This window comes from Hypanus sabinus, chromosome 18, assembly GCF_030144855.1.
Source record: "Hypanus sabinus isolate sHypSab1 chromosome 18, sHypSab1.hap1, whole genome shotgun sequence".
NCBI classification, from domain to species: Eukaryota; Metazoa; Chordata; class Chondrichthyes; order Myliobatiformes; family Dasyatidae; genus Hypanus; species Hypanus sabinus.
Genome location: NC_082723.1, coordinates 34,795,370 through 34,810,707, shown reverse-complemented (window position 1 = coordinate 34,810,707; position 15,338 = coordinate 34,795,370). Strand labels below are relative to the sequence as shown.

The 15,338-nt window shown below is 42.4% G+C and overlaps 1 protein-coding gene across 6 annotated transcripts in view; it reads right to left on the bottom strand.

Moving 5' to 3' along the window:
- Positions 1–3,634: 3,634 nt before the first annotated feature.
- The window catches only part of akna (AT-hook transcription factor), a 127,787-nt gene continuing 116,083 nt past the window's right edge, over positions 3,635–15,338 (bottom strand). For 5 of the 6 annotated variants that reach the window (XM_059994043.1, XM_059994042.1, XM_059994040.1 and 2 more), the window contains 5 exons: positions 13,910–13,999; positions 13,389–13,505; positions 10,101–10,233; positions 9,063–9,237; positions 3,635–7,158 (listed from right to left, as the gene is read on the bottom strand). In XM_059994043.1, coding sequence (XP_059850026.1) covers positions 7,039–7,158; positions 9,063–9,237; positions 10,101–10,233; positions 13,389–13,505; positions 13,910–13,999 — 635 coding nt within the window. In that variant the 3' untranslated portion in view covers positions 3,635–7,038. Of the gene's footprint in view, positions 7,159–9,062; positions 9,238–10,100; positions 10,234–13,388; positions 13,506–13,909; positions 14,000–15,338 lie in introns of those variants that run through there. The other variant, XR_009516485.1, reaches the window with a different exon arrangement.

Genomic DNA, 15,338 nt, shown 5'->3' with positions numbered 1-15,338 from the left:
GAAACCCAGGGGTTTCACTAGTCTTTGGAAATGGGATCGACACGCACGAAACAGCGCACCCTACCGCCTTCAACATCATTTTGGGAGATTTTAACCAGGCCTGTCTGATAAAAATCACTAAGCAATTACCATCAGCAGATCACTTGCAATACCAGAGGAAACAACACACTGGACCATTGTTACACCACCATCAAAAATGCTTACTGTGCTATTCCACACCCTCACTTCAGGAAGTCTGATCACCTGGCTGTACTTCTACTCCCTGAGTATAGGCAGAGACTGAAGTCTGCAGCACCAGTAGTGAGGACCAAGAGGGTTTGGACAAGGGAAGCACAGGAGCGCCTGCTTTGAATCGGTGGACTGGACTGTATTCAGGGATTCATCTTCGAACTGGGATGAGTATGCTGCAGTTGTTACTGACTTCATTAAAACCTGTTTCATTTAAAACATTAAAATGAGTGAGTGCTTAGAAGAGTTACTGTACATTCCCTAACCAAAAGCCATGAATGAACCAGGAGGTACGTTAACTGATAAAAATTAATTTTGTGGCATTCAAGTCTGGCAACCCAGGCCTGTACCAGAAAACTAGGTATGATTTGCAGAGGGCTATTTCAAGGATAAAGAAATGATTTTGAATAAGTTTGGAGGAGACATCAGCATGCCCTTTTCTCACTGTTACCATCTGGTAGGAGGTACAGAAGCCTGAAGGCACACACTCAGTGATTCAGGAACAGCTTCTTCCCGTCTGCCATCCGATTTCTAAATGGACATTGAACATGAACACTTCACTATTTTTAATATATATTATTTCTGTTTTTTGCACGATGTTTAATCTATTCAATATCTGTATACTTAATTGATTTACTTATTGATTTATTATTATTATTTCCTTCTTCTATTTTAGGTATTGCATAGAACTGCTGCTAAGTTAACAAGTTTCACGACTCATACCGATGATAATAAACCTGATTCTGATTTTGAAAATGAGAGGAAACACTTTAACCTATTTAATTTTAGAAGTTAGTTTAATGTACATTACTGGGAGCCATAGTAGCGTAGCAGGTAGCACGACGCCATTATATCTTGGTGCATTCCGGAGTTCAGAGTTCAACTCCAGTGTGGTTCTGTAAGGAGTCCTGTCTGTCCGTGGGTTTTCCCTGGGTCCTCCGGTTTCCTCCCACAGTTCAAAAATGTACCAGGTAGGTTAATTGGTCATTGTAAATTGTGCCAAGATTAGGTTAAGGTTAGCCAGGTTTGTCAGGAGTTGCTGAGGCAGCATGGCTCAAAGGGTCAGAAAGGCCTACTCACCAAATAAACAAAATTAATCCCTTTTCTGGAGTCTCTTTTAATGTAAAGGCTCACCGAGGTGATGAGAAGTAGAAAATTTAACTAATCTGTAATAGCTAATCACATCAGTGAAAGAAAGGCTACATTAAGAGATATGGTAATATTAAATGAAAACAGGTTGAGTGAACTTGGCCTTTTCTCCTTGGAACGATGGAGAATGAGAGGGGACCTGATAGAGGTGTATAAGATGAAGAGAGGCATTGATTGTGTGGATAGTCAGAGGCTTTTCCCCCGGGTTGAAATGGTTGCCACAAGAGGACACAGGTTTAAGGTGCTGGGGAGTAGGTACAGAGGAGATGTCAGGGGTAAGTTTTTTACTCAGAGAGTGATAGGTGCATGGAATGGGCTACTGGTAATGGTGGTGGAGGCGGATACGATAGTGTCGTTTAAGAGACTTTTGAGTGGGTACATGGAGCTTAGAAAAATAGAGGGCTATGGGTAAGTAAGCCTAGTAATTTCTAAGGTAGGGACATGTCCAGCACAACTTTGTGGGTTTGTGGGCCAAAGGGCCTGTATTGTGCTGTAGGTTTTCTATGTTTTTATTAATGAGTGATTTGTTGGGAGTGTTTCACCAAAAACTGTTCCACTATAGCAAGATCCATTTTAGAACCTTATCAAGATAACAACTGTTTCTGTATCTGTGATACATTTCAGAAAATGCACCTGACTTCATGAGTGAAGTTAAATTTCTCCAGAATTTCTTCTTCCTTCTTTGACTGTACAAGAGAGACTGGTCCATACACATATTCTGTGCTTGGGACACTGAATAGTCAATAGTACATGAGCCCTGGGCTCAGACTGTGCACTCTATTTATTCACCAGTGTCCGAGGACCTCAGAGGTTGAAGTACAACCAGGTCACAGGCTGTCTCAATCAAACTGGCAGCATCAGGGTGTGGAGTTCAGCTGCAAGTGTTTCAGTCAACAAAAAAGATTGGAATACCCATGTACTCGATCAATATGATAGTCGTTGATTGCAAACAATGGCTTCACTATACAAGGACATAAGCCAGTAGTGACCCTTGGAGAATGTCAGGAAACTCAGTCACCTGCTTTATAAACCATTGCACTTGTACTTTGTCAATGGAATTTAATCAGCTTTTTTCATGACTTACCTTATAAGGGAAAGATAGTGGTTTCAGGGCTGGATTCTTGTTGATGGTATTTATGTTTGAAAGGAAATCTCAATTTCCCTCAATCCATCAATTAACTGGTACCTCCATCATGAAATTTCATTCCCTCCAACGCCAGCATGTAGTGGCTTCAGATATACCATAGGTCCATAACATGTCAGAGCAGAGTTCGGCGTTTCAGCCCATCATGTCTGCTTCACCATTTGATCATGGCTGATTTATCATCCCTCTGCACCCCATTCTCCTACTTTTTCTCTGTAACCTTTGACACCCTGACTAATCAAGAACCTATCGATCTCCACTTTAAATAGACCCAATGACTTAGCCTCCACAGAATTCCTCAGACTCATACCCTCTGGCTGAATAAATTCCTCCTCATCTCTGTTCTGAATGGTCATTCCTCAATTCTGAAGTTGTTCCCTCTGGTGCTAGACTCCCCCACTATAGGAAACATCCTCTGCACATCCACTATCTAGGCCTTTCAATATTCAATTGGTTCCAATGAGACTCCCATCCCCCTCCATTCTTCTAAGCTCCAGCAAGTACTGTACAGGCCCAGAGTCATCAAATGCTCCTCGTATGCTAACCCCTTCATTCCCGGTCCCTTTTCAAGAGGGTCTTGTGGACCCTCCCCGATGCCAGCACATTCTTTCTTAGATAAAGGGTCCAAAACTGCTCACAATACTCCAAGTGCAGTCTGACCAGTGGCTTATAAAGCCTCAGCATCATATCCTTGCTTTTATATTCTAGTCCTCTCAAAATAAATACAAACATTGCATTTGCCTTCCTACTATGGACAGACAGCACTGTGGTTCCTCTCTCAGGGTGTACTCCAGCAAGTTCCCCCAATCCTACTACCTGTATACCTGTACCACCAAGGGACATGGGAAGGCCACTGCCTACAGTTTATCCTCTGAGGCACACATTAACCCACTTGGAGCTTCATTGTTGGGGTCTAAATCTTGGATTCTTTCACCCTCTTCAACCACCCAAACCAGTAATGTGGTTGTGAACGATTAAAATAAATTTCCTTCACGTTCACAATAAACCTCAAGTTTGCCAAATGTATCTTCTGTATTTTCTGTTTTTAGGGATAATTCTGCAAAGTGCAATAATAACTATTTCTGATAAAAAAATAACCATAATCAGCACCAGTTGCAGAAGATCAATTTATTCCAAAGAAAAATATTGTTCGTAAAAACTTAGGTTTCTAACTTGTACCACATCACATTTATTACAAAAAATATAATAAATGTTTTGTAAAACCACTTTATACAAAACTAATTATTATTTATTTTTGTTTACATCATAAAAATAATACATTTTTGATTTAACAGTTAACGGACATTTTATGGTGAAACAAGTTTGTGCTAACGTAGCTCATGAGAGAAAATAAAATTCAGTGGAGCAAGATGTTATTGTTATTTAATGGGGAGAAGAGCAGCACTGATCAGAGTGCAAGGTTTTCAGTATCAGTAATATCACTGACATTTGTCCTTTTACACCACTGCCTGGACTCAAAGCAAAGGAACTAAAACATCTTTTGAGAAACTAAACACTCTACAGAAGAGTCTATAAAATGTACAAAACTACCTGCCATTAGATATGGGGTTCATTGAAACACTCTTTATTGTTCAAGTATTCAGGGAAAACGTGGAGAATACATCAGATTTATGCAGCAATTGTTGCTTTCAGGAGGGAACCAAACTGAATCCTGAGCTAAGCATGAAGTAGATTTATAGTTCATGCTTGATTTGCGTGACCTTCTGGACTGAGTGGACAGGAGATGAATTTTGCAGAGGGCTGTGGAATTTACTGCTGCTGAGACACACTCTGGGAAAGATGCTGCAGTCACCTTGTTGAGCTGAGATTAATAAATCAGCTGGTCTTTTCTTGGTTGTTAAGTTCTAAATGCTGTTGTATGTCTGAAATTGTCGTACAATAAGTGATGCATATCAATAAGTGGGCCCAATTGCTATCTGTGGTAGGATATAAGAATTAATTCTCTGCTCAGTTTGTTGTAACTGGAATACATGGAATAATAATACTTAGTTCACACCGTGCAGCTCAGTGGTAGTTTTCACTTTTTCTGTGTACAACTTACAGAAGAAGGGATTAAGCTGACTCCCAACAGCTGGTTCAACAGAAAGGTACCAGAGTTACATTTGTTGATCATTTAAAAGCCAGCAGATTATATCCCTAATTTACATCACAAAAATGTCAATACAGTCTCTGACACCTTGAATCAAGTCTGTCATTTCAGCCAAGCATAGAATTCATTAAAAAAGTCTGTGAGATTATGATCACATTCCCTAACCATAATCATGGACATTAATGAGTTATTGATACAATGTGAACATCTAAAATCCATAACATTAAACTGCTGAGCTCACTGAAGAATGTGAATGAGCTTCAGCTACACAATACACAGGGAGGAAACAGTGCAAAATTGGACCATCTTCTGAGTTACACTGTGCCAAGCTCAAACAGGCTCCATTCCAGCCATTGTAGAATGTTACCCAGGAGGCACAAGTTTATCAGATTATAGATATTCCCACCTAACACATTAGTTTCTTAGATGCTTCTTATGTGCTGATCTCTTCTTTCCAAATTTCTGTGAAGTGACGAGGAAGTTGTGCAAAAGAAGTTTGGAAAATACGTTCAGATCCGAAAACCCTAGAGGAAAGCTCAAAGAAGTCTTTATGAAGTATGGCTCCACAGAGTTGTACAGCATGTTTAACTGAGTGCCTTCAGTAATCAATGTGATGAACATCACTGGTTCTCTTTACACCTGAAGTTTGCATTCAACTGATTTTAAATGTGTGCAGTGACTGCTCTCCAGATACACAAGCCTAGAAACTGGTCTTCAAAGGTCAACATAAAATCCGACAATGTATAAACTATTTATTTGCCACAAAAACTCTAAACTTCTAACAGTTGGAATCAACTGCCTGTTTAAATTTCTGCAGATGGGTTCGGTCACAGCAAAGATACTTTGCTGTTTATGTGTGTTTTTTTGTGCATCCTGAGTAACATTCTACAATGGCTGGAATGGAGCCTCCTTGAGCTTGGCACAGAGTAACTCAGAAGGTGGTCCAAATTTGCACTGTTTATGCCATTGTCATGCCACTTCCGAGTCTAGTCAAGTTATATGAAGTTGAGTGCATGTAAGTCAGAAGTTGACTGCATTTCCACTGATTTCCTGCAGCTGAGGCAGAAAAGTCATAAGTAAATCCAACTCAAGAGAGATTGGTTCCATCCAGATCCGAGGTCCTTCATCTGCAAACTGTTGGTCCCAGTAAATCAGCAATCCCAAGACCCTGAAAAGTTAGCACCAACTGAGGACATTTTAAGAGCTTCCCCAGTCTGTGTGGACCACTTTGAGTCTCAGCATAGTACTTTGGTCTCAACTTGCATGGAGTTTTGAACAAAATTCACCATGTATCTAGAATAACCTAATCTTTATAAGCAGATGATCTGCTTTGGTGTCGGACTAGATGGAATCAAGTCTTTGTTAATTTGAAAGCTACAGTTCCCTGAGTTTAATATCTAACTAAGCTGTTAAACAGAGTTGTGTAACATGGGTAACAAGTCACAGTGTGTGAGGCACCATAAATTAATAATAGTCCAAGTGCCAGGATACAAGCTACATCAATGTTTCAGTGCAAATTTGCTTTCCTATCGAGGATTCTTAAAAAGCTAACAACCTCAATTCTATCCAATATACTTAGATGGCACTTGAGGTAAAAATACTATATTCCAAATTCTATTATTTAAAACTGCAGAAGTCTGAACAATCTGAAAACATGAACTAGGCAATAACAGAATTTTAAATCTCTGTTAACCCTCTCGGGGTCACACTGGAGACCTCTGTGTCTGACTGCGCACAGTTACTTACCACACTTTGAGAATGGCTGCCATCCACAATACAAATGTGTGATAATGAGTAATTGCAGGCACACTGCAGTTACTGAAGTAAAGCATCTTGGCAATCTGGAACAGCATGGGTGACCTTTGCTCTCCTTTGGTTTGCCCTCAGACAGGAAATTGTTTATAACGGATTTCAACTAAGAAATTCATGGCACAAGAAGGACTAGGCTAACAAAAGCTAGGTGACTAATCATGGTGAAAAAGAGACAGCAAGTTGGTGAATAACAGCCCACAGTGTGAGGAGACATTGCAATCTTGCTTGTCAGAGTCCCCATGATCCACGTGTAAGCTTCCCATCTCTGACCGGTGATTCACTCAGCCCAGGGGACCACGTCATCACATTGACTGTGAACTGGAAGTCACAATGCTGTTTAACACTGTCTGCCTGAATCGCTCACAACCACTGCACTGTCCAAAGGCAGATTTATGGTCATTAATTTTTCCCGTTGAACAATGACTACAGGCAGACACACCCATTTGATTTGGGGCTAGTGCTTCTGAGATGAGTTTATGACTGATATCCCAAAATTAAAGAGGTAAATCAGAAATGGTGTTGGCGATGACCTTCAGCTAAACAATGAGAAGAAACGTGACGAATGAAACAAAAGTGTGTTCAGGAGGGAGCTTTGTCAGCTGGTCTTGACCTTACAAAGATCAGTTGTGAGTGACTTCACCATCTTCAGCGTTGTCCATTTCATGCTCTTTGCAGCCTTGATAAGCTGGTCCAGGGAGCTATTGAGGTCCAACACCTTCAGAGAGACAATGAGCAAGGATTTCAATTAATTTACATCAAAGGTTGCGCTTTATCCATTTTTCTGAACAGAAACTCTTTGGATCCTTTCCCCAGAAACATTTTAGGTAGAATTTAGGTGCACAGACTCCAGACACTGGGTTTGTAAATCGCCAGGTGTGCAGACTCACACCGGTGTTTAATTCTGCTTGTGTCATTGTGACACTGGGTGTGTAAATCTCCTGGTGTCATACTGACACTGGGTGTGTAAAACTCCAGGTGTGCAGACTGACAATGGGTGTCTAACCCTCCTGGTGTGCAGCCTAACACAAGGTGCCTGGGAGTTAATTTTTCTTTAGGATTTCTCTGCCTGTGTCAGTGTCACAATCAATCATCACTTCACTTTAGCTCTTCCCTGCTTCACAGTGCTATGCTCCCTTGCCCAGAGCTATGGGTCTCCCCTCTTGCTCCCTTCCACAGTCATTCCTTCTACATCTCTCTACTTCTTCCCTTCCATAAGAACATACAAAATAGGAGCAGGAGTAGGCCATCTGGCTCATCGAGCCTGCTCTGCTATTCAATAAGATCATAGCTGATCTGGCCGTGGACTCATCTTCACCAATCCTCTCCACTAATGAATCATCCAACATTTATTCCTTCTACATCTCTCCTCTCTTTTCCTTCCACATTCTTTCCATCTCCTGTCTTTTACTTGTTCCTTTGTAGCTTCACATTAGTCTCCACATAATCTCTCCCCTCCATCCCGGCCCTTGGCTTTCCAGGAACCACAAGCCAATGAGGTAGCTCAGCAGAATTTTTCCACAGCAAAATAGAAACATAGAAAACCTACAGCTCAATACAGGCCCTTCAGTCCACAAAGCTGTGCCAAGCATGTCCTTACCTGAGAAAGTACTTAGGGTTACCTATAGCCCTCTATTTTCCTGAGCTCCATGTACCTGTCCAGGAGTCTCTTAAAAGACCCTATCGTATCCACCTTCACCACCGTTGCCAGCAGCCCATTCCATGCATTCACCACTCTCTGTGTAATAAACTTACCCTTGACATCTCCTCTGTACCCACTTCCGAGCACCTTAATACTGTGCCCTCTTGTGCTAGCCATTTCAGCCCTGGGAAAAAGCTTCTGACTATTCACACGATCAATGCCTCTGATCATCTTATACACCTCTATCAGGTCACCTCTCATCCTCCGTTGCTCCGAGGAAAAAAGGCCGAGTTCACTCAACCTGTTTTCATAAGGCATGCTCCCCAATGCAGGCAACATCCTTGTAAATCTCCTCTGCATCAAAGGTTACGGGAAGAAGGCCAGGAGTGGGGCTGAGAAGGGAAAAAAAAGGATCAACCATGATTGAATGGCGAAGCAGACTCGATGGGCCAAATGGCCTAATTCGACTCCTGTGTCTCATGGTCATGTGATCAGTTGATCTCACATTCTCATGTGATTCAGTAGCCTGTTCCCAACACTGGTCCCAGCAGAACTTCAACAGCCTCTCTCCTCTCACCCGCCTTAACTTCATTGGCTGATTACAGCTTTGAAAGCAGGGAAACTCCTGGAACGCTTGGCCTTCCCAATGTTAGGGTTAGAATCAAGCGGTACAATAGCATGGCGGTTAGCAGAATGGTTGCTGATTAGGGTTCTATTCTCACTGCTCTCTATAAGGAGTTTATACGTTCTTCCCATGACAGTGTGGGTTTCCTCCCACATTCCGAAGAGGTATGGGACGTGAGACGTGGGCGTATTATGCTGGTGTCAGAAGCATGGCGACACATCTGGGCTGCTCCAACTTGACGCAAATGATGCACTTCACTGTACGTTGCAAAGTACATGTGATAAGTAAAGCTAATCTTTTAAAATTTCATTAACAACTACTGTAATTGTAAGTGTGACGCGAACAGACTGCGTACCGTGAATGCTTCATCGCTAGCAGCTGGGCTGTCTCTGAGCGGTGACGATGGGTCGTGATGGCTTTTTGACCATTTGGCTCCAGAGTTTGGCCTTGAGCTCAGTTCTTTACGTCCCAAACGGTAGTAAATGTGGGACTGGGTTGGAGGCACGTATGTCCAAGCTGGGGCAGAGAAACTAACAGAACAACAGACTTAATAACACATCCAAACACTGTGACAGCATTTATTAAATTTGCATCAGTAGGAAGCCCAGCACAGAAAAACACGGGAGTCCTGCACACTCACAACAGGAACACATAGGGTGCAGTGACTGGGGTCTCGTTGGGGTCAGTAAAGGTGAGTGTAAGAGGGGAAGGTGAATCCTGTCAAACAGTCTTTGTTGCTGCCTAATGACAGAAGTGGTGAGAGGCAATAGATTGAATGGACAGCCAGTCCCGTTTTCCTCGGTGACAATGGCCAATATCAGAGACATCTGGTTAAGGCGATTGTAGGAAAGTATGGGGGGGGATGTCAGAGATAGGAGTTTTACACAGAGTGCTTGGTGCATGAACACCCTACCAGGGGCACTGGTAGAGGCAAATACACTGGGGCCATTTAGAGGTTTGTACAGGATGAAAAAAAAAATGGAGGGTTATATCAGAGGAAAGGGTTAGATTGATAGTGGAATGGTTTATGTAGTTTTGTGCAATCTGTACTGTGCTGTAGTGTTTCATGTCAGAGGAAAGGGTTAGATTGATGGTGGAATGGCTTATGTAGCTTGGTGCAATCTGTACTGTGCTGTAGTGTTTCATGTCAGAGGAAAGGGTTAGATTGATGGTGGAATGGTTTAAGTACTTTGACACTACATCATGGACTGCCTGTTCTGTGCCATAGTGTTTGATGCTTTAGTAAGAATGAATGGGAAAACCAGGGAAAGGATTTGGTTTAGTTTTACACTAACCAAAGGGAGAATGAAGTGAAGGAGCTGCACTGTATTCCATTGTGAAGTTTGGCGAAGTTAGGATGGGTTTATAGGCAATTGCTCTGCATTATACTCACCACACTTGTGAAGCAGCAGGCAAGTAATATGGTGCTGGAACATAGCCAATGGCGACAGGAGACTCCACTGTTTGAATTGTTTGCTGCCCCTGGCCTTTATGCCCCTCAGAGGATTTTCTCTCATCTTTAGTAACTGCCAATAAACACAAGAGTAAAAACTGAGGAAAGAAACTAGAACTGATTCCCATCCACAGGAAAACCTTTAATCAAACCTGGTGTTCACAGTCCTCCATCCGCCATGGCATTGATGTAATCATTCATGAAGTCATTACTGAGCCATGACACACAGATAGGGGAAGGGGCCTCTTTTGCACGCGCTCATATATTTAGGGGCTTTTGTTTTCAAAATCGGATAACTGTGGTATAGGCATTACCAAAAAATGGTCATTTATAAAATATTACTGAATATGTTACCTGTTAGATGCAGAACAAAATGTATGCCATTTCTTGTTTACGGCATAAAATTCCTCAGTTTGTTCCAATCAGACAGTAACAACCACCTGCTGATAAGATGCTCTTCTTCATTTAAGAGATATTGTAAGTGTAGAGAGGCCAGGGGAAGGATTTGATTTTGTGATTTAACAATTTAAAGATTCATCCTTTCATAATTTAAAAAACAGAAGATGAACATATCGCGGCTCAGATCACCACAGATTGGGCAAACAAGTCCTCCTGGCTTGGACACTGTTAGAAGTGACAGAGTCATAGAAAAGCATGGCCATAAACAGGCCCTTTGGCCCATCTAGTCCATGCCAGACCATTTAAACTGCCATCTACCTGCACCCGGTCCATAGCCCTCCATCTCCCCGCCATCTTTATACCTATCTAAACTTCTCTTAAACATTAAAATCAAGCTTGCATGGACCACTTGTGCTGGCAGCTCATTCCATACTTTCACAACCCTCTGAGTGAAGAAGTTTCCCTTCATGTTCTCCTTAAACTTCTCACCTTTCACCCTTAACCCATGACCTCTGGTTGTAGTCCGACCCAACCTCAGTGGAAAAAACCTGCTTGCATTTACCCTATCTATATCCCTCATAATTTTGTATACCCCTATCAAAGCGCTTCTCAATCTTCTGTGTTCCAAGGAATAAAGTCTGAACCTATTCGATCTTTCCTTATAACTCAGGGCCTCCAGACCCAGCAACATCCTTGTAACCTTACTTACATTTTTCCTGTAGGTACAGTAGGTGACCAAAACTGCATGCAAGACTCCAAATTAGGCTCCACCAATGCTTTAAACAACTTTAACATAACATCCCATCTCTGGTACTCAGTACATTGATTTTTGAAGGCCAATAGGCCAAAAGCTTTTTTCTCAACCCTATTTACCTGGGACACCACTTTCTATGAATTATGGATCTATTTGTTCTACTGTATATCTCAGTGCCATATCACTCACTGTGTTAGACCTACCCTGCTTGGTCCTACCAAGTGCAGCACCTCACGTTTATCCGCATTAAATTCCAGCTGCCATTTTTTCAGCTCATTTTCCCAGCTGATCCAGATCACACTGCCAGCCATGGTGACCTTCCTCACTGTGGCCCGTACCTCCAAACTTGGTGTCATCCGCAAATCTGCTGATCCAGTTAACCACGTTATCATCTAGATCTTTGATACAGATGGCAAACAACATTGGGCCCAGCACCGATCCCTGCGGCATTCCACTAGTTACAGGCCTCCGGTCAGAGAGGCAACCATCTACTACCACCCTCTGGCTTCTCCCACAAAGCCAGCACCTAATCCAGTTTACTACCTCGTCCTGAATGCCGAGCGACCGAACCTTCTTGACCGGCCTCCCTTGCGCGATCTTGCTAAAAGCGATGTAGATAATGCTCACTGCCTTGCCTTCATCAGCTTCTTTAAATGTTTAATACAGGGTGAACTGATGACAGCTCAGGTCAGCACAGATTAGCCAGACACAATCCCCCGGCTTGGGTGCTCTTCTCTAAATCTACATCTTAGAATATAACAAGCTGTCTGAATTCAGTTTAACAAATGCCAAGCTGACAAACACAGTTAATTTCAGACATAGGTGTTGGAATTAGTTTTATTATGTCACATGCATGAAGGTAGAATGAATAGCTTGTGCTTGATTGCTGTGCAGACAGATCATTTCATAGTGATGAAGTAAAAAGGATAACAGAATGAAGTGCTACAGAAAGTACAGTTCAGAGAGACATTAAGGTGCAAAGGCAAAGGCTGTGATGAGGTAGATTGGGAGATTAAGAGTTCATTTTGTGGAGACACAAGAGGTAACAGATGCTGGAACCTGGAGCAGAAAGCAAACGCGGGAGGAACTCAGCAGGTCGGGCAGCATCTGTGGGGGGGCAATTGGACAGTAGAGATGTAAAGATCCAATTACCCATATAAGGAACCAACATAGTATTTTAAAAGTTGTACTAAGTTTTGCAGATATGCAGGTGGTTGGCAAGGCTAGTATTTTTGGACTTTAAACTCAGTCCATGGACAGTGCTGAGAAAACAATACTTGGTTCTGTCTGATAAATTAAACTCAAATAAGAATAAGAGTAATGCTGATAATGTTCAGAATATAATAAAATATAATAAATACATTTTATTTTATATATTATATTATTATATATATTAAAATATAATAAATTCAATGCTGTTTTGATTTCTCAGTTGAGAATGTGTGGTATTTGATCTATAATTCAGAGAAGGAGAACATGCGTGCAGTTCTGGTCACCTAATTATAGGAGGGGATTGAAAGAGTGCAGAGAAGATTTACTAGGATGTTGCCGGGTCTTCAGGAATTGAGTTACAGGGAAAGATTGAACAGGTTAGGACTTTACTCCTTGGAGTGTAGAAGAATGAGGGGGATTTGATAGAGGTTTACAAAATTATGAGGGGTATAGACAGAGTAAATGTGAGTAGGCTCTTTCCACTTAGGTTAGGAGAGATAAATACGAGAGGGCATGGCTTTAGGGTGAAAGGGGAAAGGTTTAGGGGGAACAGAAGGGGGAAATTCTTCACTCAGAGAGTGGTGGGAGTGAGGAACGAGCTGCCATCTGACATGGAAAATGTGGGCTCACTCTTAAGTTTTAAGAATAAATTGGATAGATACATGAATGGGAGAGGTCTGGAGGGTTATGGACTGGGTGCAGGTCAATGGGACTAGCGGAATAAAGCTTCAGTACAGACTAGAAGGGCCGAATGGCCTGATTTTGTGCTGTAGTGTTCTATGGTTCTAACTTTTAATGTGCACCAAAGCCCTGTTCCAAAACAGACACTTAACCAATGTTGTCAGGATCTGGAATCTACTCACAATGTTTTGGTTTCCCATCAGATCCATGGTCATTGTACATTCCCAATCCTTTATAGACAGGTAAACGGTTGCTTCTAGGGCTGCTGGTGAGGGGGGCTGCCGTCCTTAATGGGCCATCTGCCAGAGATCACACAAAGCCTCACTACCTGGGTAGTCAATATGACAAAAATGCTCAATAATAAATTAACACTTTCCCATGAGTCCACTTCTGACTGAAACATCTTCATATTCTTATTTTACCTCATTCGGTCCTGATGGTCCAATTCTGCAGGGCACTGGGTGAAGTGGAGAAACAGGTAACAGGAAATGTAGGTACAGGGGTTGAGGCACAGAAGGAAGGAACAAAGAAGTGGAGTTATTTCTCCTCTCTCTTCCCCTTCCTTATTTCTGTAAATGCCAGACACCTCCCATCATGCAAAGCCTCTTGGCTTCATCTTCAGTGAGGCTTTCTTCAATGCCTTATGTTTTAGTGGACATCCTCAGAAATGAAAGTGAGCAACATGCTTGAAAATCAAACTCACCGACCACCTCTGGTACGCTACATGAGGGGCAATGTAGATTTCCACATTCCAGTCTGTGGTCCTGTGGTACAAAGAAACTGTAATCTGTGCCTGGAAGAAAAATATTTCCACTGATCAACCTTTACTCATTCCAGATAACCTGTTCACATGCCTGTGTTTTGGCTTCAAGGACACTATCAACTATCAACACGACATTCTGATTGGTGGAAGTCAGGTAGTGTTGAGGAAACAGGTAGGCTGCAGAGAGACAGATTAGGAGAATGGGCAAGAAAGTGGCAAACGAAATACAACGTTGGAAAATGCATGGTCATGCACTTCTTTGGCAGAAGAAATAAATGTGCAGACTATTTTCTAAATGGGAAGAAAATCCAGTAATCTGTGATGCAAAGGGACTTGTGAGTCCTTGTGCAGAACATCCTAAATGTTAACTTGCAGGTAGAGTCAGTGGTGAGGAAGGCAAATGCCATGTTAGCATTCATTTCAAGAGGTCCAGAAAACAAGAGCAGGGATGTGATGTAGAGGTTTTATAAGGCACTGGTGAAGCCTCAGCTTGAGAATTGTGAACAGTTTCGGCCTCTTCATCTAAGAAAAGATGTGCTGGCATTGGAGAGGGTTCAGAGGAGGCTCACAAGGATGATTCCGGGAATGAAATGGTTATCACACGAGGAACGTCTGATGGCTCTGAGTCTGCACTCACTGGAATTTAGAAGGATGAGGGGAGGATCTCAATGAGACCTTCTAAATGTTGAAAGGCCTAGACAGAGTAGTTACGGAAAGGATATTTCCCATGGTGGGGGAGACTAGGACAAGAGGGCACAGCCTCAGGATAGAGGGGCATTCCCTTAAAGCAGAGATAGAAACATAGAACACCTACAGCACAATACAGGCCCTTCGCCCCACAAACTTGTGCTGAACATGTCCCTACCTTAGAAATTACTAGGCTTACCCATAGCCCTCTATTTTTCTAAGCTCCATGTACCTATCCAAAAGTCTCTTAAAAGACCCTATTGTATCCGCCTCCATCACCATTTCCGGCAGCCCATTCCACGCACTCACCACTCTCTGAGTTAAAAATTACCCCTGACATCTCCTCTTTACCTACTCCCCAGCACCTTAAACCTGTGTCCTCTTGTGGCAGCCATTTCAGTCCTGGGGAAAAGCCTCTGACTATCCATACGATCAATACCTCTCATCATCTTATACACCTCTATCAGGTCACCCCTCACCCTCCGTCGCTCTAAGAAGAAAAAGCCGAGATCACCTGTTTTCACAAGGCATGCTCCCCAATCCAAGCAACATCCTTGTAAGTCTCCTCTGCACCCTTTCTATGGCTTCCACATCCTTCCTGTAGTGAGGCGACCAGAACTGAGCACAGTACTCCAGGTGGGGTCTGATCAGGGTCCTATATAGCTTCAACATTACCTCTCAG